The sequence below is a fragment of the Tiliqua scincoides genome, chromosome 12, assembly GCF_035046505.1.
Source record: "Tiliqua scincoides isolate rTilSci1 chromosome 12, rTilSci1.hap2, whole genome shotgun sequence".
NCBI classification, from domain to species: domain Eukaryota; kingdom Metazoa; phylum Chordata; class Lepidosauria; order Squamata; family Scincidae; genus Tiliqua; species Tiliqua scincoides.
The window spans coordinates 7,037,033-7,058,081 of NC_089832.1; the positions used below are offsets into that span (position 1 = coordinate 7,037,033).

The 21,049-nt window shown below is 46.4% G+C and overlaps 2 protein-coding genes across 2 annotated transcripts; one reads left to right on the forward strand and one right to left on the reverse strand.

Annotated features, from left to right (window-relative positions):
- Nucleotides 1–3,904: 3,904 nt before the first annotated feature.
- AKAP14 (A-kinase anchoring protein 14) lies at nt 3,905–8,165 on the forward strand. The gene is made up of 5 exons (XM_066640187.1): nt 3,905–4,028; nt 5,068–5,156; nt 5,853–6,032; nt 7,300–7,352; nt 8,081–8,165. Exons 1-5 carry the CDS (start codon nt 3,905–3,907, stop codon nt 8,163–8,165), a joined length of 531 nt encoding a protein of 176 aa, XP_066496284.1.
- A 1,015-nt stretch (nt 8,166–9,180) lies between these two features.
- Nucleotides 9,181–20,689, reverse strand: NKAP (NFKB activating protein). The gene is made up of 9 exons (XM_066640092.1): nt 20,423–20,689; nt 17,794–17,874; nt 15,437–15,513; nt 14,664–14,720; nt 14,325–14,373; nt 13,518–13,633; nt 11,331–11,406; nt 10,940–11,089; nt 9,181–10,507 (listed from the first exon to the last, which is right to left on the reverse strand). Exons 1-9 carry the CDS (start codon nt 20,662–20,664, stop codon nt 10,333–10,335), a joined length of 1,023 nt encoding a protein of 340 aa, XP_066496189.1. The 5' UTR covers nt 20,665–20,689; the 3' UTR covers nt 9,181–10,332.
- Nucleotides 20,690–21,049: the final 360 nt, after the last annotated feature.

Sequence of the window (21,049 nt, forward strand, 5' to 3'; positions counted from 1 at the left end):
ACCATCTGCCTTTGTTCTGTATTCCAAGGAAAATAAACACACCCTTGTTCTCAGGTTTAGGTAGTAATTTCCCATAAAAAAGACAGAGAGAGGTTTTGTTGCTAGTTCATTTCAGGGGGGCTCTCGTCACTAATATTTGGGGGTTCTGCCCGTGACAATATTTCTCACAGTCTAGCGGAGGATTTTAAGTTGGAATCACAGTGGATAGCATTCAGAAGGAAAAAAAGAAACTTCTTTCCATCCTAAATTGCTTCAAATGTTTTAGAAATGATTAAGCAGCTGCAAATGATAAAATGTGGATGGGACCTCCAGGGTGAGTTTGCCTTTGGCAAGGACTGAGATCACAATCTCTCTCTTAAAAGTATAAGTTCACTCTCTGACTCTGCTTTGCAGGAAAACTATTTCGTCTTGGAAATCGATTAATGTTGAAACTGAGATTTCCTGTCACAAGTTGGAGAAGAAAAGAAAGAAAGAAAAAGCAAGCGGATCAGGTTTCCTGAACTTCTTTTCAAAAATCCTTTCTGAAGGATTTGTCAAGGCTTGCCCTAACCAAAGTGTCTTTATGTTACAGGCAATAAACAGTGAAAGAATATCCAACACAGGCGAAAATCATGATCCAAGAGTGACCTTCCTTCCTGCTTCAGGGCTTGCTCCATCTTTCAAGGAGTCCTCAGCATAATGCCCTCCACGAGCCTTCAATGGCAGGGCTGGCTCATCCACGAAGCCAACTGAAGCAGCTGCCTCAGGCAGCATGTTGGTATGGGGTGCCAATCTCTGTCCAACTACTTGCCTCCACTGCCCCTCTTTCTTCTTCCCTAAATTGGAAAAGGAAGGACAGAGAGGAAATGTGGAGGGGAGGAGAGTGTGGAACTAGAACCTTGGTGAGTGGGAGAAGCAGAGGCTGGCACATAATTGGGTGAGGGGGCCAGCATTTGGCATGCTGCCTCAGCCATCAGGAGGTCTTGGGCTAGCCCTGCTCGGTGGACGACGGCTCCCTCCTACCTCAATGGGGTCTGCTTCCTGTATGGGGCTGCTAGATCAGATGCATCTACATACCTGAGGTTTCTGAGGCTGGGCCTGGGGATTGTTACGTGAAAATCCCGTTTCCTTAGCTGTGATTTTATATCTGGTTATGTTCCTAAAACATCATACAGGCCAAACTTCTCACACAGGCCAAACGTCCAAAACTCTGGTCAAGTCACAAGCTTATACAACCTCCACCTCTCTAGGAAGAAGTCTGGCATTGTAAATCATTGTTTGAGCGTCTCCTATTCATGGTATTGTTTTAACTCAATCACTGTTTAAGTACTCTATGCAAATTTGAACTGCCTTCCTGGGTTACTGTATTTACTGTATTTACTGTATTGTGTAAGTTCCCCCAGCTAGGAAGACAGTCATTTGACCCTATTGAATTTTGCTGATAATCCTTTCAGTGTTTTACATATTCCAAGTACCCCACTGTGTGGATGATGCAAGCTACCATCCAGCTCAGACAGTCAGAAAAACCCTTTTTAAGAGAGGGCTGCCACATGCTCGCTCTCTCTGGCCTCCCCCTCCAAGGACACAACACATCTGTGTTGTGTCAGAGGGTCCTCGACACAGGACTCTCCCCCCCCCCCAACTGCTCTACAGGACAGGTAACTATCTGGCGCCTGAAACTCTTTCCTTCTCCCCTCCCATTTCTACCCTTCTCTCCCCATCTTTAGTTAGCAACTGGGTTTGGGACCTCTAAAATCCTTCCCTGCAATCTTTCCCTTTTTCTAATTTCCTCGGATGCACCAAATACTCTCCACACGCAACCACCATGAAAGCTAGGTACACTGGAGTCAAGTACTAGGACCAAAGAACATATATCTATCATTTTTCCATGTGCATTATGTTTACCTTTGTGCTTTTGTAATAAAGCTATAATCTTTTATTAAAAGTTATCTTTCTCCCAGTCTCCTCTTTAAGCTAAAAGGGAATTTCTCTGCATTATGCCGTCTTGTTATCCAGCCTGCGATCCTGAGGTTCCAATAAGGGTGGTGTAATAATTCCCCCTAAACAAAACAGCCCTTTTGGTAACAGGATGTCACAAGACTGTCAGCCCTTGAAAGGAAGTGGGTGGCAAATTTGGTGGGGCCCAGCTGCCTCCAAATGCCCTAACCTTTGGCTGCCCCATATGTATGAGGAAAAAGCCAGGGTGACCAGCTGTCCTCTTTTTTAGCCTCATGTCCTGGAAAAGAACTGAAATGTCTACAGGCTAACCCTACAGGCTAATGTCTACAGCCTCGTTCCTTGTCTGGTGAAAAGTGGAACTGATTAATCATGAAAAACAGTATTGTAAAAGTCATTTTTACAGCATTTCTCTTTTTCTTTGGCTCTTTGGCTCTTTTTCTTTGGCTAATCCCTTTTCTTTGGCTCTTTTTCTTTGGCTAATCCCTTTTGTTTCCTGCTTGACGGAGCAGAGAGCCCTGGGCTAAGTGCGCCTGCTGGCTGATTCCGTATGAGGCTGCAATCCCATAGACACACTTTTCTGGGAGTAAGTCCCATTGAACACAATAGGACTTACTTCTGAGTAGACAAGCATAGGATTGTGTCCTAAGACAGCTACATGTGTAACCTACTCTACTGGACCAGATCAAATTCCCACTGAAGCCACTGTTTCCAAAACTGTTTCATGATTCAGATATTTTTTTAAAAGGGAGAGTTTGTTTAAGGAGCCTGTCCTGCTCCCAAATGTGAAAACACTTGGCAATGAGACCCTCTTGGCCTTTTGCTGCCTAATGAAAACATTTGCTGCGCATGATGTGCACCAAGAGCCCAGATCTCTCTTGGTGCTTTCCCTTTAAATGCAATAGAATGCCCAGCACCTGCTCTTATGGTTCTGTTGGCTGGCCTGCTGTTGCCTGGGCAATGACTGTGACCAAACACTTGTCACAGAGCTTGCAAGCCAGTTGCCTAATGAGCCCTGGGAATCTGTACCTTGGGGGAAATAAAGCAGCTTCAATCGCAAGGGGAAAAGAACCTGGAAGGTGACCTCAGGCATGTAGTTTAGTCCCAAAGCCTCTTTATATGGAAGTGGAGGAAGGGGTGAGATGCATCTGATGTTCCCTAATTATGTCAGGGGCTGTATGTTTATTAGCACTGTCAGTAGAGTGTATAGGGGAAAAGGGGCTGAAAGTATGCAGAGACCTTTTATGTGTACACTGGAAGTGTGCACTTAAAAATGATGCAGACATGGGTATCACACAGGTACATGCATCAGGAAGGCTGGATCAGGAAGGCAACAGTTCCCTCTTATGTGCACACTCAATGGTGTACCCTGACTTGCCCTGTGTAATGTGTGAAACAGCCCCATGGGGTTTTCTTTTTAAGAAGGACACAACAATTTGCCCACACTGGCCAGTTTTCACTAGCTCTGAGGACTTTTTCCAAAACTCGCCTCTGCCACACACTCACATAGGTGGCCTTGGGCAAATCACTCCCTCTTGGCTTTAGTCATCCTCAACTGCAATATGGGGATAATCGTGCTTACTTACTATACAGGACTGTTGTAAAGATTACATTGTACAATGTAGATTGTACATTGAATTGCTTTGCACTTATTGTACAAGAGATTGTACAAGTGAATTGCTTTGCACTTATTCAAATTCTGTGTTATTAGGGTTTTTAGGTGTATTGCTCTTCCAGCATCTTGAATTGAGCTGTACACATGCCCCCCTGTTCAAAAATCTTCCCCTGTGGAAACTTACCAAGCTCTTGGAGCTTCCCCTGATCAACAGCCATAGAATGAATGAGGCAGAAATAAGTGGAATTATGCAAATAGACTTGATTTGCATTGTTTGTACAGATCAAGGGTTCACCTTTTCCGTGCTGCTCCTGAGCAATTGTTTCTTTTTTCCTCATTTAAGAGTTGATGACAATGGATTTGGAAGGTGATGTGGATGCATCTCATGAGGACATGAAAAAGGCAGCAGAGGTGATCACCGAAGATGTAATCAAAGTTGCCACTGATTCTTTTCAAGAGCTGCAAATTAAAGAGGAAGGTATTGCAGTACAAGGGTTGGGACAGGGTATGGTGGGGTCGGGAAGCTCAGGGCCGGTGACTCCTTCCTTTCCCCTGACTTGTCCCGGGGCCAAAATCAGTGGATTGCACCACCACCTCAAGGACAAAGCCAGGCAAACAGGCACCATCCTTAGAAGCCTCCCTCCCAGTTACATGGCAAAATCCCCCCAGATCTACCCAACAGCAAGTAGCCAAGGACTGGGACAAGGCTCTGACTGAGTCTGACCCTCCTCAAGCGGTAATAAGTGAACATGCAAAAAAGCGTTTCTTAAAAATGCAGGTGGATGGGTAATACAAGAAGGAAAGAAGCTAGCTTGGAAAATAGCAGCGTCTAGATGCGGATCTTAGCAAAAATAGAAGCAGGCGATTTTTGGCAAAATCCCTCCTGTGTCTACATTTAACAGTTTTGTAACTACCATTTCCAGGATCAGCTTGAGGTGTGGGTGACATCTCTCTGATCCCCTGGAAGGCCGGTGAAACCTTGAACGCACACACTGAGACGTGTTCTCTCAAGCCACTCAATCAGCCTTGGGCTTGACCCATGAGTAATCCAGTAGTGTAGCTAGAGGGGGTGCAAAGCACTAAGTTTTGCAGGGAGCCTCACTGTACCATGCAAGCAGCCCCTTCGCTTCAGAGCCATTCTGGGCCACTAGGGCAAAAAGGAGGTGTACTTATGCATCCAGCCCTCCACCAGAGTTTATCTGGCCCGCAGCAACTGATTTTGTTTTGTCAGAGCATTTGCTAATGTTTGACATGTTTACTCGTTGTTATATATCATTTCTTGGTTTAAACACAGCATTGTTTCTGTGTAATTGTCACATTTCTCTTTTGTTCTGAATCATATCATGCTGATTACAAAAAGGATCCAGGTAAAATTTGTCCATTCATTCAAATTTCATTCATTCATCAATAAAACTCATTTTTTAGGGCCTGTGAAAATGTGTAAAATATATGACTGAGCTACATGGATCAATGGTCTGACTATGTTTCCTATTTGTCTGTGTCTTCCACTGCAAAAGCCAAGTACAAAGTGAAGAACATCGAGTGGATGAAATGCGAGGACTTCACCGTCTCCAGAGGAGTGCTGCAGATTGAGGAATACATGAAAGTAGGTCTGATGGGTCTCTAAGCATGTGGCCAGATCCACAAAGTGGTTGCTGGAAAGAGCCTGCAGCCGGACATTGGGGGACATTTACGTGGTCTAACATGGTCAGAAATATTATGGTCTTAGAGCAAAATATTCTGAAGTGGAGGCCTCCTTCGCGGAAGGACTGCATCTCAGTGGTGGAGATATGATACATCTATATGCTGTAGATCCCAGCAAGGCTGAGAGAGCCCCTTGCTGTGGAGAGCCACTGCCAATCAGTGTGGTCAGTACATGAGGAAGCAAAGGCCAGATTCTGCAGAGCACAACTTTGTGTGTTCTGTTGGTGGCCCTCTTTAGTGCTGCTTTTGGTCCTTCTTGCTTGGTCCTTGCCAGGGAGAAGGAAGTGGGCAAGCAGGTGGCAGAAGCTCTTCCTCCTCCTCCCTGAGTGTCCACTCAGTGTCCACTCAGTGAGAGTGTCCACTCAGTCACTCTCTCTGGAACAAACAGTGAGATGGCAGTGGTGATAACCAGCACCCATCTCTGCTGGTGGGCCCCTGCACAGGTGGCTATTAGCCCTCCTGGTTAATTCGAGACCTTCCATTTGTCACACCTTGCTGCCCTGTCCAGATTGCACCCGTGATCCTGAATGGTAGATAAAACTCAGCCTGTATCTTGGATCATCCAGAAGCACCACCTTGCTTTCTGTTTCTGCCACAGACCTGGGAGCTCCATGAAAGCTGGCTCCACTGGTCCTGCTATCTAGGCGAAGAAGAACTCAAGTATAGCATGCAGTATCATTACCGCATATGCTGGAGCATCCCGACCTGCCGAAAGCCCATCCCACGAGCGACAGCGTCCGTCTACTTTGTCATACAGATTTCAAAAATCAAGCCACCAGTAAGTGCTTGGACTCTACCAGTGGTATCTCCTCTGAATGCACCGAAGCTGCAGCTATAATTACGCATTCTTGGGGTTCCATCGGGGCCACTCCTGATGCCTGAAGTGTGTTGGAGGAATCTTTAAACTGGTTTCCACTTTAGGGGGGGAAGCAGAGTAGCTTCAGCAGCAGACCCCCCCTCTTGCTGGGAATCAACTCCAGGGAGCCTCCCACACCCGGCTGACTGCTAATCAATAAAGACAAACGGCAATGGCTGGTTGAAGTTGCAAAAGAAGTCATTTACTCACGGTTCCATAGAAGTATGTTTACAGCATCTGTTTATGATCAGAGGTTACACTAACTTAAAGACAACAAGGCCATAAAGCTGCCTTGTCCTGCATGCCATGTGGTCAAGATGGCGTCACCAGCAGAGCCCTGCTGGGAGCGACCTTGTCTGGTCAGTGAGGAAGAGAGGGCGTGCTCGGAGCGAAGGGAAAGGTTATAGGGTCTGGGCCACACCCCCACATAGGTCATCCAAAGGGGACAGGTAAAGTGTAGGGTCACTGGGCTATGGCTTAACCCTTTCAGGACAGTATCCTGCCACCTGTGGAAGCAGACGGAGTTGTACCAACTCCAACAAAGTGGCAAGCCAAACTCTCCTCCCCTTTCCTGAAGATCTCTCAGATTCTGCTCCTTGCCAACATTCTAGGCTCAGTGTTGTTCTTCCCCTCCACAAAACTGAAAACCTGAAGTTCATAGAATGATAGAGTTGGAATGTGCCACAAAGGCATCTAGTCCACCCCTGCCTGTACCAGGAAATTCTCCTAGAGCACTGGTTCCCAACCTGTGGTCCATGGACCACAGGTTGTCTACAAGGCCCTGAGACGTGGTCCACGAGATCTCAAGGGGAAAAAAGAGATCCCCTTCTATTACTTCCAGCATCTCCCAGATGAGCGCTCCCCCATAGACCACCAGAGTAGACTGCCTGTGATGGAGGCTTGCCCTGAAGCTTTAGCTGCAGCTGTGGGAGGTCCATTCTCTACCCACTCTGGTAGCCTGTGCAGGAGTGCTCACTCAGGAGATGCTTCCCCACAGACCACTAGAGAGGGAGGAGAAAGGACCACTGTCCCACAGCATCTCCAGCAGGTTCCTGATGAGCTTCTGCTTGAAGATCTCCAGTGAGGGAGAACCCACCACCTCCCTTGGCTGTTCTTCACCTCCAAAAAAACAAAAACCTGAAGTTCTCAGAGTTCTAACAAAATCTGTTTTCCCCCCTCTTTAATGCAGACATTACCTGTTGAAGTGTTCTTTTTGGTGGAAACAAATAAGCTCATTCACAGGTATTTTTTTTGCAACCTATTTCTTACATGCCAAATCATGTCTCTTTAAAAATCATTGCTATTTCATATATTCTGTTATACACAGACTGCTTGTTCCAGCAAACCCACCCACTAACCATTTGCATCTCCAGGCTCTGCAATCTGATATGCACTTATGTGGCTGGGAGTGAGTCCCATTGGAGTTAATGGCATTGACTTCTGAATAGACATTCATAGGATAGCACTGTAGGCATAATCTAAATGTTTTGTATCTAGAGCTGCCAATTACCAAAACAAAATGTCCAGGTGTGCTCTTACACCTTTATAAAGCAGCCCCATATGCAGATATGAGCAGGTTTTCATTGCACGGAGACCAACATGAACCCACAACATTTTGTCATAAGCAGTGGCATAGCTAGAGGGGGTGCAAAGCACTAAGTTTTGCAGGAAGCCTCACCGCAGTGCACAAGCAGCCCCTTTCCTTCCCCTTCAGAGCCATTCCGGAGAGTGGGAACAAAATGGAGATGTACGTACATTTTGCTTCCACCACACAGAATGGCTCCAAAGGGGAGGGGTTGTTTGCATGCTGCGGTGAGGCTCCCTGCAAAACTTAGTGCTTTGCACCCTCTCTAGCTATGCCACTGGTTGTAAGGAAATTATCTGTGTGAACAAAGCTGAGTTCTTAATGGCAATTTTGGATCCAGATCAGTACCTGCTTCTTTACATTTTCCAATTTTGTCTCTATATAGGCCAGGAGAGTCCCGATTTAAAGAGAAGTGGCTCAAAGATGTCATCGAGAGCAAAATCTGCATGATGGAGACTGTTGACTTCTAGTTCTGCTACAGAGTTTAATGTGCTGCAATTTTTTTGATGTTTTCTTTTCCTCTTTTGGGGAAGTTGGAACCATGTACATTTTGTAGGCAGCTGGGCAGGTTTGGTCTTCCTGCCTTCCTTTAATTCACAACTTCACAAGTGTGAAGTAGTATTATTATGTGAAAAATGTGGCACTGACCCAAAAGGAGTACATGTGAAAAAAAGCTGCCATTTTGCACTGTTCTACACAGTTGCCCAAGAACATGCAGAAGGAACATGTTGTGCGACATGCCACACAAGCACAAAGCAAAGTTAGGAGTCCATTTGGATTCCTGGGTGCAAGAACCTTGTGCTAACACTTCCACATGCACAACACCCCTCCCATGTGCAAGCCCCACATACAGAAGCGAAAGGATAAACTAGGCTTGTATCCTACATTAACACAGAGAATACAATCCCACCCAGCAACAATCTTTTGATGTGGCTGTGTGCCTGCCTTTTAATCTTGTTGTTGGCTCTAGGAGGGTAGAGTGCAGCAGTCAAAAATCTCCATTTAGTTTAAAAAGGTGAGTCTGTATAGGCAGGCACAAAGCAACCACATTTGCTAACACCAGATGTATTCAGGACCTGGATGTTGGCTGATGTCTCCAATTCCAAACTGGAGAATTAGGTCTCAACATTGCTTGAGTAAAGTGAGACCGCTTCCCTTCAATTGCAACAGTATTGGGCAGACTTAATTAAATCCAAGCTGCTCACTTTAATATCATCTATTGCCTTAAAGGTATGCTTATTTTTTTTGTTATTGCTGCTGTGCCACTGCTGATTTAGTTTTAGAGCTACAAGGCACTATATTTCTTAATTCCATTGTGTTAATTGAGTGTCTTTATGCAGAAAAGGAAGGTAAAAATAAACATTGTGGGCAATTTCAGAGGATAAGTCATGACCTCAGAATGACAAACCAAGTATTAAACAAAAATTACACAGTACACAGGTGTGTTCAGGGAAACTATTTATTTTAAAAATAAAGTTTTCCAGAAATAAATACAAGTTTTTGGAAATATATCCGGGGAGGGGGTGGATGAACAACTCAGAATGCACTAGACAAAGCTTCCTTCTTCTGTCACACTCTGGGAGATTCTTGGAGACTTTTCCTTTTTCAGATTGCAGCTCTTTGGGCTACATCAGAGGCACTCCCAAAGTTCCTCTGAATTGTGGGAATGCATTCTTAGGTGGTGTGGAATGCATGGCTCTTGCCACACAGTTCAGGATTCAAAGGCCTCAGTGTTTTATCTCAAATACTGGCTTAGTTGAAAGAAATTCAACAATGAATATTACCTAGTTGAAAATCCACCCCATCGCTGTCCACAGACACCCATTAAAGTACTATTTACACAGAATCAAGGCAGTAAGATGCTTACGTTGTTTAAGCAGCTCTCCTCCCTTTTGCAAAATTACAGGTCGAACTCTTAATGTTGCTGAATTTATAGTATTCCAAAATGATGAACTCAAATCTGTACTAAGAGATCCATTTATTTCTATTTACAAGGAACCTGAGCCACAAAACAAGCCTATGACTTAAACCCACTTTGCTCTATTAAAAATCCAAGGGGGGGGGGAGAAGCTCAGTAAGAAACTATACAAATCTGTTTTGGCTAGAAAGCTTACAAAGGTGATAACAGGCATTGAAGAGTCTTACAGGGTTGGAGAAAGGTTTTTGGATCATCCTATGATTCTCCAGTCTAATACAAGATATTGCGTCAGTCCATTCTCTCTGTCTCTCACACTGCGGCCCAATACTTTAAACCAAGAATGTTGTTGGTTTTGGAAGTCTCGAGTTTAACTGTCTTGAGTGAACTTCTGTCACCATGCGATTCAAATTTTTTTTTAAATGGTGCAATTCCCTCAAATTACCAGCAGATGACAGCATCTCACCACATTCTGAGCACTATGTTGGCATAGCTTGCATGACTGGCTGGCCTTTGTATGTGCTTCAGCAACTGACAGGGCCCTGCAAGCCAATGAACAGGTGGCCACTTGACACAGATGAACTATCTGGCCAAGTTCTGGGGGCAGCACTAATCCCTGCAAGTGAGGCTGAAGTACTGGACAATCATTTGCCACATTCCTGTGAACAGCCACAGGTCGCCAACAGCAGCCTCCACTTGGGCTAAAGAAAGAATGAGACAGATTATTTGTCGTCTTTTCCCTTGGTTTTCCGGTAGACCATCTCCCGGAAGCTGGCCAGAATCTTGTTCTCTCTCTTCCGCCTCTCCTCCTGGTTGAAAGATGCTAGGGCTCTCTTCTCATCCGCACTGTAGATCTGGTTCTCTTTGCGCAGACGCACGGCTTCCATCCGGCGATGTCTGGTGAGAGAAGCGGAACTCATCAAGACCCCAGTAAGCATAGCCAGCCCAAGATCTTCAGACACCTGCCAAATGTGGCCCCCTTTCATCTGGCAATGTGTCGCTCTGCTCCCCCCCACTCCACGGTTGCAAAACAAAGGGGGTGGAGTGGAAGAAACAGTGAGGTGAGTGCTCCATGTCAACCTGCTGCTGGGGGTGACCATCTCAGTTGGCCTCAACAGGCCAGCCCTGGCAGCAGCAATCATTATCTGCCACCCGACCAGCAAGAGGCTTTCCTTCATTGGCCATAACCTGACCACGTCTCCCCATAACCCACCTCTAGCATGTGTCAGCCAAGTGGAAAAACAGGACCTCATTTTAGCCCCCAGCATGCTTAAATAGGACCCCATTGCTTAAACAAGACCTCATTCTAGCTCCCAGCAGAACACCCACCTGCTGCCACTCATCACGTAGCCAGACTTCTCAAAGGATGCAATCTCTTCGCTGGTTAAGCCAATTTCACCTCTCCGAGGGATACGTTTTCCAGCTTTGACGTACTCCGCCATGGCAGCTCCTTCACCGGGGAGCAAAGCGTGCCCATAACTTTAGGAGATAAAGACAACAGAACCTCAAGTCAGTAAGGTCATAGCACTGTAGTGAGTAGCTACGTCCAAGGTTAGGTCTACCTACAATCAACCAGTCCAGGAACCTGCATAGCTGAAAACTGTGGTGGTCTAGTTTGGTGGCTCCCTTAGGTCTCCTTTCACTTAAACAACAATTATACCTGCATTTGTATGTGGAAAGCCTGAATTTCAACTACCTTCGTAAACCACTGGCTACTTACTTCAAGGGCCGGTCATCTTGAGAGGCGTGGGTTATGGGAGCATCCGGTCCAATGAAATCCACAGCATCTGTGTTTTCTGCAAGGCAGTAATTTCAAGTTAGGATTACTTAGCCTTCTACTTGTATTTCCAAAGCATTAAAATACACACACACACAAATACAGGGGCATGTTATCATTCTAGCCACCGTTTTCATTGCCCTGTCTGGTTCAGCTGCTCTTGCTCTCCCCTGACTCCACTGGGGCGATCAACTCTACAGCTTAGCAGTGGGTGAATGAGGTCCTATCAGACTGACCAGCCAGCCCTTTCCCTCTTGGGCGTAGCAGCAACCAGGTACTCTAAAAGGAAGGGAGAGACAAACCCGTTGGCCTATTTAACCTGTTTATAGCATGTCTTTTTTTTTTGTTAGCTACTTTGAAATTTTGGATAGAAAAAAAGGCAAGATACAACTGTAATAATTACATGGGCTCCTCAAGTTGTGATCTGATAGCTGCGTTGGTGCTTTAGCGCAGGCATGGTACATTCCTTTGGTGGTAACTGCTGCATAGGGGCAATAATGCTGGGCCAGCAAGAAACAGATGTTTCAACCTATGTACAAACCCCCCTGGAACCTCATCAACATGTACGTAGGGAACTTAGTGCAGAGGTTCCCAAAGTGTTCACTGCAATGCCTTAGGACAGGGGTGTCCAAACTTTTTGGCAGGAGGACCACATCGTCTTTCTGACACTGTGTCGGGGGCCCAGGAAAAAAAGGAATTAATTTACATTTAAAATTTGAATAAATTTACATAAATGAATATATTAGAGATGGAACTTATATGAATGAATGAAGGTCTTGCAATAGCTCAAGGGCTATAAAACGCCTTGCACAAAGCAAGGCCAGCCTTTCCTTCGCTGAGGCTGCTGCACCACATACATGAAACAGCAAGCAATGGAGGGAGCCCTCGGCTCACAGCTCACACAAGAGGTTGAACAGTCACGCTCATACTGAGAGCAGTTGTGTTGGGCCTACCTGGGCTGCAGCAAGTATCCAGAGGGCCAGAGGCTCACTGGAGACTGGGGGCTGGACTGGGAGTCCCCGAGGGCTGCAAGTGGCCACCGGGCTGGGGTTTGGGCACCCTGCGACATTATGGCACACTCACAGGAGTGCTGTGGGATGTCCCTGGACACCCTTCCCACCTGTTCCCCCCAGGCACCACCATCTTAGATCTCACAAAATCTCATGAAATTTGGGTCCCGCCATCTTGGATCTTGTGAGATTTTGTGTGATCCAATGTAGGAAAATGCACAGAACATTAAGCTTTTAGAGACATGGCAACAAGTGCAGGCACACCTGCGTTGGCATCTGGACACATCTAGAAGCCTCTGCCTTGTTCTCATTAAGTAGAAGCCGCAGACTTCTGACTCAATGCTTAGTATTGTAAACAAGATAAGAGAATGGAAAACCCCAGTCTGATGTGTATTGTTTGAGAGGGAATAAAAGTCAGAGAAGGCTGAATCCCAGCAGTCTTCCTTCTGCATCTCGCTTCTATACCTGTCTGTCGTTTTATTCTTTGCTAGGAAGCTAGCCGGGAGAAGGGACTTCTCTCTCAGTCTCATACCGTCCTACTTCTGGCTCAGCTCTCCCTGCATCAACCCTCTGAATAAATGTCTCTCATTGCTCTGACTCCTTGCTGCTCGAGTTCTAACTTTCAAACCCTCAGAGTGCTTCTGCTTTTAGCACTCTCCCTCAGGCACCAAGGTTCTAAACCCTGGGTGCTTCCCAAGTAGCACTGCACTGCTACAATCCAAGATGGCAGGGTCTGGCTCAATCCAAGATGGAAGAAGAGGTTGTGGGGGTGTCGTGACCCAGTTTATGAACCACTGACTAAGTGTATAAGGGCACAATCCTAACCCACTTTCCAGAACTAACATTAGGGCAATGCAGCTCCGAGGTAAGGGAACAAACATTCCCTAACTTTGAGGAGGCCTCCATGAGTGCCACCCAACTGCAGGATGCAGCACACACCCCACTGGCACAGTTATGCCAGTGCTGGAAAGTTGGTTAGGATTTGGGCCTTAGTCACTTTTATAAAGAAAAGTTCAAAGCTGACAATTGCCTACACCCCTTGAAAAATGATTTGCTGGGCAATGAAAGCAGCACATGTGGTTGGCTCTTTGCCAGGTATTAAGAACGGGCATCAACCTACTCGATCTCTCAATCCAGAGGTCATCCTCTTGTATAGCATCGTCATCAGAATCTTCGCTACTTGAGTCGCTGGAGTCCTTCCTTGTTTTCTTGCTTTTTTTCTTCTTGGACTTCTTCCTATCAAGAAGTTGGACACAGTAAGTCTGTAGATCAAGGCAGGGCAGGAAAAGGTTTCTAGGAACAGGTCTGAAAATAGTTTGGCTATTAGGCTGCAATCCTAACCTCACTTTCCTGGGAGTAAGTCCCAAGGAACACAATAGGATTTACTTCTGAGTAGACCTGCTTAGGATTGTGCCCTTAGTCACATATGGAAGTGACCAGAATAACTGATGAATGGGATTGAAAAGAAAATCACTGAACTATGTATGACGGCTTCCAGAGAAGCCAACTACACCCTAAGAATGACCAAGTGTTTTGCTTTTTCATGAATACAGTGATAGGGTTCACTATCTATCATTTTAGTCATTTACAACACAAATCCAAAATAATGTTACCTCCTCCTCTTCTTAACGATAGTATATTCTAATCCGAACCCCTTCACTTACTCCCCAATCTGTTTTAACAACTCTTCCCAGGGACAATAAACACACAGGGACAGAAAGAAGGACTGACAACAGAAATAAAAATAAAGAATATGAAAACAAAAGCAGGACGTTATGGTCTCTCAGGGGCACACAGATTTTGATTTTATTGATGGGCATGGGAGAAAGAAGCCTGGAGCCCACCATTACCTTTTCAAAAACACAGGCACAAAAACTACACATTTTTTGTGTGGGTTTTTTTCTTTTTTTAAATAAGAAGGTCTTACTTCCGATGCTTCTTCTTCTTCTTCTTGGCTTTTTTTCTTTCTTCCTCACCTGAAATATTAAGAAAAATATTTTTAAATGCAAGGGAAAGGGCGTTAGATACTTCAGGGAAGGAGAGACAGAGAACTTCACAGACAAATGTCAACCATACAAGTATGGCTCCCCTACCTAGCAAATCTCAGATTGTGAGCAGGCATAATCAACACCTAGAGTGTTTATTCAGAGTTGGAAGAAAGATATAAATCGCATACATACAGACCTAAACACACATTCACATACACACACACACCGTGCTAAACTGCAACACTAAATCCCAATGCATCAGCAGTAAGGGCACATACGTGAAGCTGCTTTTCTCTTCTTCTTCTTTTTCTTCTTCTTCTTCTCCTCCTCCTCCTCTGAAAGAGAAGGGCCTATTTTACTTTTCACACATCAGAGACCTCCGATAATCACCTCACAGTCACTCTTCAGGCAGCTAACTAAAGACAGCATCTGCTGCCTTAACAAGAGGCAGCCGATGCAAGACACTACAACTGCCCCTGGGCTTCAGAAAACTCATTCTCTACAGCAGTGGTTCTCAAGCGTTCAGTGTTGGGACCCACATTTTAGAATGAGAATCTGTCAGGACCCACCGAAAGTGATGTCATGAAAAGAAGTGACATCATCAAGCAGGAAAGTTTTTAACAATCCTAGATTGGAATCCTATCCACACTTATCCGGGGTGACTATCATTGTTAAAAATATATACACAGTAACTTGTTAAAAGTACAGCTCTGTAACATTTCCCTAAATGCAGTCACATAGCAGTCTAATATATTAAAAATAAAATATTGAAATGAATGGGGACCCACCTGAAATGAGCTCACAACCCACCTAGTGGGTCCCAACCCACATTTTGAGAAACACTGCTCTACAGTGTTGCTTTCTGCAAGGAAGGACAGGTGAATAGACTGCTGCAGCACAGGAATGGCAAACATGATTTTCAAATAAGAGCCACTGGGCAACAGGCGCTGTTCCTACGTCGGTCATTTGAATTTAATCAGCATAATCCTGATTACAGCATAATAATGAGCTCCTTGGAGGAAGGGTGCTATAAAAACATGAAAAATAATACCTTCGGAGCTGGAATCGGATGAGCTGCTCTTCTTAGATGTCCCGTCCTCATCTTCTGCTGGGGTGTGCTCATCAGAACTATATTCAAATGTACAACGCAAACAAAATTTTAGTAATAGTGGCTAAAGTACAAGATGTGTAGTCACTTGGCAAGCTTCATTACTTGGCCTAAATCAAGCAAATTCTCCAGGGGTTAGATTTTCATTGATACACTTCTATGTTAACATCTAAGCCAGTGGTTTTCAACTGGTGTGCTGCGAGGCTGTCTCAGGTGTGCCACGGGACGAGAGGAGACGGGCAGCAGCTGCGTGCGTGGGAGAAGCAGCTGCTTTGACCCTCATGCAGCAGCCAGCTAAAAAGGAGCGGCCATAGCTGCTTTGCATCCCCTGCTGTCGAGCAAGACAAAGTCTGCAAACCGATCCTTTTACCTGGGAGTAAGGCCCATTGACTATTATGGGGTTTACTTCTGAGTAGACATGCCTAGGATTGGATATTAAGTCCATGTTGCCTCCTCTGCATGCTGACTGGGCATCCAGAGGAGCCTGGAGGAGGTCTGGGTGGAGCGAGTGAGAAAGAGGGAGCCAGGAGCAGGCAAGCAGGTAGGAAGAGAGCGAGTCTGCTGAGGCCACCAGCCAAAGAATTGGTTAGCTAAAAGGGTACTTATAAGTCCCTTTTCCTTACCAGTTTGCCTGTAGCTCCCCAAAGCAACCCTCCCTTCACCAACAAGGCACTTTTTGCCTTTTAGAGTAAGGGCATTAGGCCACAATCCTATCCACACTTACCTGGGAGTAAGTCCCATTGACTATAATGGGGCTTACTTCTGAGTAGACATGTCTAGGATGGGGCTTGGGTCACTCTCTGTTTCCTCAAATACAGGAGCAGGCAACTGGCACTTCTGTGGGTGGCCCTTCCCACAGGCACATTTCTCCCCCCTCATAATCACAGTTAGCACCTCTCTTACTGTACCTTCCCTCACTTGTCCCCACCTTCCAAAGGTCCAGAATCACTTGCCTCACATTCTCTCTTCCCTCCCCCACTCCAGCTGAATCTTGCAGTTGTTTCAATCATGTCTCTTCATTATCCCTCACCCCACATCTCTCCACAATGTGCTCAATCTGCCCTCTCTTTGCCAGCACTTTCTGGCATAACACTTCAGTAACATTTTTCTTCCTTTCCAGAATCACATATATTTTCCTCTCCAAACTTCTTGTGAGTCTTTTGTCATGTAATGATTTAATTGTATTAATCATATTAATTAAAAATTAATTGTAATGTAGTAATTTAATTTAAGTAAAAAACTGGTAGTGTGCCTTGACAAATTTAGTGCCTTGTCATTGTGCTGTGAGCCGAAAAAGATTGAAAATGGCTGGTCTAAGCTGTCACCATATTTTGAACTCAGGGATCAACAAGCCAAGTGGTTCTACTTTTGCCACTGGGTCTCCTTCGTTGTCACATAAGCAGGAGATCGGGAGTTAAGAAATGAAAGAGCACTGTGAGGATCCCCTAGAGGGCCTACACAATGACTGCCACTAGTGTTGAAATTAGTACACACCCCTCCTTTCCTTGGAAAACAAGCCACCTCTTTTGGTATCAAGTCCAGATTCTTCTCTTCATAACATCTAGAAAAGGGGTGCCCAAATCCCAGCCCTGGGGCCACTTGTGGCCCTTGAGGCCTCTCAATGCGGCCCTCAGGGAGCCCCCAGTCTCCAATGAGCCTCTGGCCCTCCGGAGATTTGTTGGAGCCCACACTGGCCCGATGCAGCATGAGGGTGACTGTTTGACCTCTCGCATGAGCTGTGGGACGAGGGCTCCCTCCACTGCTTGTTGTTTCACTTCTCTGATGCAGTAGCAGCAGCAAAGGAAAGGCCAGTCTTGCTTTGTGCAAGGCCTTGAGCTATTTCAAGACCTTCATTCATTCATGTAAGGTTATCTTTAATATATTAATTTATGTAAACTTATGTAAATTTATTCAAATTTAAATGTAAATTAATTCTTTTTATCCCCCCCAGCCCCCTGACACAGTGTCAGAAACTTCAGACACCCCTGCTCTAGAATGAAGGAGCGTTCCCATCATTCCATGGCGCTGCTTCTGCCTTTTATACAACGCATAAAATGTTTACGTTATACATTTTCTTGTCACTAATATTATTTAAATCTTTTCAAAATATGCTTTCCAGAGCAGCAAAGTAAGTACTGGAAAGAAAAGAAATAAATCAAATTTCATCTGCTTTGATGCAATCCTTCATCAAGTACAAGACTCAGTATCTTGACTGAGAAGTGGGATAGAACAAAGCAGAGCAGAAACCATATCTTACACTTTTAACTAAGTTTACAAGATTAATAAACAGTCTTACTTACTCTGGGTCAGGAACTTTGGGCGAGAACCCCCAAACTTCAGGTGCTCCAAGTTCGCCAATTCTCTCTCTTTCGTTCAGTCGCCTGTATGAGATACCTCTCCATTAAAACCAGCAGCATGACAAGCACACACATCCAAAAACTCAAACACAGCACAGGGGCAGAAACAACAACCAACACATTCAGAATTCAAAATTGGGTCATTTTTGCTATTATGCAAAAAGCTGCAAGACAAATAAGTGCAAATAAACATGTGAGTGATTCCTGAATGCGACCATAATTCAGAATTTGATTAACCGGTTTTCTTCCTCCCACTTGCTTTGTTTTCATTTTTTTAAAGAGATTTCGAATGGCTGTTCCAAAGGAAGCCAAGGCCCATGCAACAACCAAAGTGTCCTGTTTAGGGCGGCTATTAAATTATGCTTGTCAGCCCAATCCAACACCTGAGAAGCAAGAAGCTGCTCGGAGAAAGTGTACACAGAGCTACAGGCTGAAGCTGATTCATGGCCAGTAAAAATGGAGAGAGTGGGTGGCTGCCTGCTCTCAACCAACACCTGCTAACTGGGCAAAGAAGCCCTTTTAAAGCAGCGGCTCTTGTACAGCTAGCAAGAGAAAAACAACACCATCCCAGCACAGCATCTTTCCCAGAGGCTATTTGCTGGTGCCGCCCTTGGTAGCTCCTTTGGAAGGGCCAGAGATGCTTTGCATGCAGACATTCCAGGTTAAACCCCTGGCGTCTCTCTCAGTAAGACTAGGAATTACCCCAGAGCTCTGGCCAGTCCATGTAGCTAACACTAAGCTTACAGGTTGGTGGTCTAAGTCAGTGTTTCTCAATGTTTGACCCTGCTGTTCCGCTTTGCATAATCCACCTACTGGAAGTACCAATGGAAGTACAGGTCCAGCCTATTTATACACAGATTTGACTCAACACAAATGGCCACTGCAGATGAGAAGGAACATGCTGATCCCTGGAGAAGGGGAAAAATGCACCCCTTTAAAATCAGTTTAAAAAACTGAACAGTCCTTTAACAGTAACCTCCTTAAAAAGAAAGAGAGAGAGGGCAGCTGGCTGACAATCCATCAATCCTTCTCTCTCCAGCGGACCCCTCCCTTCCCCCTGAGCACATGAAAGAAAGGTGATCACTTTGCATTGGTGAAGGGAGGAACAGAGTGAAGTGCCTTTGTAAGTGCTTGGAGGAGAACTGATTGATGAATTGTCTTCTTAATGACTCTTATCTTACATCAAAAAGGTCAGCAAGGCTGTTTTTAAATCACTGGAGCAAAGAAACTTTGTTTTTTAAATTGATTTGCTATAGTTTGAAGTCCAGGTGAGTGCTTGGAAGGGAACCCATGCAAATAATGAGGCTCAACCTGTAACTGGTGATTATGTCATTGGCATCATGATTGGGAGGCTAGATGCAACATGACAAACACAGATAAGAGGCTCAGGGTGGACTTTTCTGAGCACATGAAAAATGCATGCTGGAGCTTTGCCTGCCAAGCCAAACTTCAAACTGCTGCCTGTCACATAGCACTGCGGGTCTCACTTCCAGGCAGTGAGGGCCTGGGGGTCCTGCGCATACCCACTGGACACCACCTCAAGTACCAGTGGTTGAGAAACACTGGCCTAAGAACCCAAGCCTATCCAATTTTCCAGTGCTGGTGCAGCTGTGTCATACAGACATGCACTGCATCCTTTTGGTGGGGAAGCAGTCACAGAGGCCTCCTCAAGGTATGGGAGCATTTGTTCCCTTACCTCAGGGCTGCACTGGAGCTGGAAAGTTGAATAGGATTGGGCCCTAAGTCCCTATAAGGCAGCAGCTTCCCATGTTCTTTTCCATATTTGAGAGATGGGAGCTCAGTGGCACAGCACCTGCTTTGCACGAAGGAGGTCCCTGTTCTGATGCCTGGCAGCATCTCCAAGTTGTTGGCAACTTTCAGTCTCTGGTATCGCGCTCTGAATGGTGGTTCTGGAGCAGTGTCTAGTGTGGCTGATTTGGGAGTGACAATCCCTTCCACACTGGGAGTAAGTGCAGTCTGTCTCTGGTCTGCCTCCCTGGCTATGGGCCTTCCTCCTTTGCCTCTCTGCCTCAGTCTGTTGGGCAAGTGCCTCTTCAAACTGAGAGAGGCCGGGCTGCACACCTGCCTCCAAGCGGGCCACTCAGAGGCTGGTTTCCCATCTGCTGAGGTCCACTCCTGAGGCCTTCAGGCCCTCCTGCAGATGTCCTTGTAGGATGTCTCCAAGCAGGAGAGGAAGGAGCCCTGCCTAAAGTCTGGGGAGCTGCTGCCACTCAGTGTGGACAAAGCCCTGCAAGGGGGAAGGCCTGCCTGGACTTGTGGCTGCTGCTTCTTTCTCAGGCAAGGGCTGGGGGAGGCTCTTGCGCACCACAAGCCCTTCACTGCCCCCCAGCTGACAAGCAGCAGAGGGAGAGTCCCAAGCAGAGCCTGCCCAGCCAGCAGGGCTCCTCCCGGGACAGCGGCCCTCAGCTGACCAAGAGCCTGAGCACAGACTCCTCCCCCCCGCCCCCGCGCTGCTTCCTCGCAGGGAGCGCAGACCTAGCCCGCCTGCGCACTCGGGCCTGGAGGGGTTCGGAACGCCCTGCCGCTAGAGGCCGCGGGGCGGGCGCCTGACCTCTGCCGCAGCGACTCCTCCTGCTCCTTGGCGCCGTGCTTGTGGCCGTGGCGGTGTCCCGGGTGGTGCTGCGGGGTGCCGGGCCGCGGCCTGCCGAAGAAGCCGTTGCGCTCGCGGCTCCGCGACCGGGACCGCGACCTCCTGCTCCGGCTGGGCCGCGGCGGAGACGGGCTGGACGACCCGCGGCCGCGCCGGGAGACCGGAGAGCCCACCGGGCTGCGCGAGCGGGAGCCGGGGGCCATGGCGGAGAGCGGCCCACTTCCGACCTCTCCAACGCCACTTCCGGCGCGACGGCGCCCGCTCCCACCGTCGACTTCCGGGTTAAGTGTGCTTTCGCTTCCGGTTAAGGATTTATCTCTTTATCTCTTAAGATATTTATTATAGTATTCATAATACATTTATTATAATATTGTAATATTTATTTCATATAGTTAGCTTCTATTAGCTTCAATACTGTGTAGTCACTCTACCCTTACATCTCTATGGCACGTCGCCATCAACTCTCTGTGGTACCCGCCCTATTTCTGTGTAGTCGCTCTACCCCTAAATCTCCATGGTATCCTGACCTCTTTCTTTATACGGCTGTTGAGTCGCTCTACCCCGCTATCTCTATGGCACCTAGCCCTC